Source organism: Propithecus coquereli, unplaced genomic scaffold (assembly GCF_000956105.1).
Source record: "Propithecus coquereli isolate 6110/MARCELLA unplaced genomic scaffold, Pcoq_1.0 Scaffold12, whole genome shotgun sequence".
Classification (NCBI taxonomy): Eukaryota; Metazoa; Chordata; class Mammalia; order Primates; family Indriidae; genus Propithecus; species Propithecus coquereli.
In genome coordinates this window covers 14,924,278-14,926,077 of record NW_012136080.1, presented here as the reverse complement: position 1 = coordinate 14,926,077, position 1,800 = coordinate 14,924,278, and the positions used below count along the sequence as shown (strand labels likewise).

Here is a 1,800-nt window from a genome sequence, read left to right as displayed (position 1 = left end):
CTAATGGTGACCATATTGCACAGAGCAAGTCTAGAAAATGGAGAATTCCCCCTCACAAAGAGGATCAGCATGTGATAATGAATGTAAACACTCCATATTCAAGGCTATACTATTAAACTATATCCTACTTTAAAAGACTTTCAAAGAAGAGTATTGAAACAAACAATACTCGAGTACTTAATGTACTGACGTGGCTGGTCTTTGTGAGTATGACTGGATGGGCCTCATTCCGTCACGAAAGCACTGATGCTGGTGCTACTTTCAGAGATGGGTGTGCAACTCCGACTTTTTAAGCACTAAGGATGCACCTGAGACAGTCTGGCGTAAACAAGTTTGCTTCTTTTCCTCTTGTTTTTTGTCCTCACCGTGTTAATTAAACAAAACAACTACATTTTCAGAAACACATTTTAAGTAAAATTCTTATGACACTATTTGACATGTCCTTAATATGTTTCCAAATAGAAAGGGTTTTCTATTTTTCTTCAGTTCAACTAATTGTATCTCTATGTGCCAATTGCTTTAAACTAAACAGATAGACAACATACCTGCATAGGTTAAAAATATATGAAGACTTATTCATTTTTAGAAACACAAATCAAGAAGCACCAATTTCATTTTACAGTGTTTATTATAGTAAAATTTACTGTTGGAAAACATTAGTGATTTGGGTCCATATCTCATTTTCCATTTGGTTTGAAAACATTTTAAATTATTTACAAAATAAATTGTAATTTTTACGGTTGTACATAATTTGTTTTTTCTCCTGACCCTTGGAATGTTACAGTTTTAAGTAACTAAAAAATAAAAACATTCCAGACTAAATGTACTGATAAGTACATACTGAACACATTTAATTACCACAGTAATTAAAAAGTCATGATCTTTACTTCCCAAGATTAAAATTCATTAACATGAAGTCATTGAAGAATCTCTGGGATTTCTCTGTCATCCACAATGAGAGTATGAATAATACCTTCTTTCCGCTTCCCACTACTGACGGCCTTTATATAACACTGATGGTTCCCGATACTGAAGTGAGTTTCAGTCCCGTCATCTACAAACTCACCCTGGACCAACAAAAGAAGAAATTAGTGTTCTAGAAGCATTTATCTTTGTCTATAGCATTAAGACCATCTACAAGTACTGCAAGTATAATGAAATAACATATTAGTTAAATGTTAAGCTTTGCAAAAAAGTCTAGATGTTTTTACGTCTCTGCTATGAATTGAAAATTTCTTTTTTATAATCCCTACAATCCTTAAGAATCTTAAGTTTCAGGGGGAAAAAACATACACCTCATGGCTATGTATCTATAACATATACTATGTTTTCAAAAATAAAAATAAACACGATAAACCTTTATTAGTTATTTATAATATACCAAGAACAGTTTATATGCATTATTTAATTGCATGCTCACACAGTAACCCTGATAGAAGTAATATTATTATCCCCATTTTATAGATGAGGAAATTGAGGAACAGAGAATTTGCTGAAGGCCCCATTCAATAAGGAATACAGTGTCCTTAACCACTCTGAAAATAGGATTCCTCAGGATACAAGGTGGTTTACAATAAAATACACAGACATCCTAAAACCGAACACCATTAAATGTAGACCTGCTCTGTCCAATATGGTAGCCACTGGCCACATGTGGCTATTGAATACTTGAAATGTAACTCATCTGAAATGACATATGCTGTTTAAGTGTAAAATATATACTGGGTTTAGAAGACTTAGTATGAAATAGAAGATGTAAAATAACTCACTAAAATAACTTTTCTTTTTTTTTTTTTTTGA

The 1,800-nt window shown here is 32.4% G+C and overlaps 1 protein-coding gene across 1 annotated transcript in view; it reads right to left on the bottom strand.

Moving 5' to 3' along the window:
• Positions 1–620: 620 nt before the first annotated feature.
• The window catches only part of FAIM (Fas apoptotic inhibitory molecule), a 26,355-nt gene continuing 25,175 nt past the window's right edge, over positions 621–1,800 (bottom strand). The window contains exon 3 of the mRNA XM_012663750.1: positions 621–1,067. Within this exon, the coding sequence (XP_012519204.1) occupies positions 918–1,067 (150 nt within the window). The 3' untranslated portion in view covers positions 621–917. The remainder of the gene's footprint in view (positions 1,068–1,800) is intronic.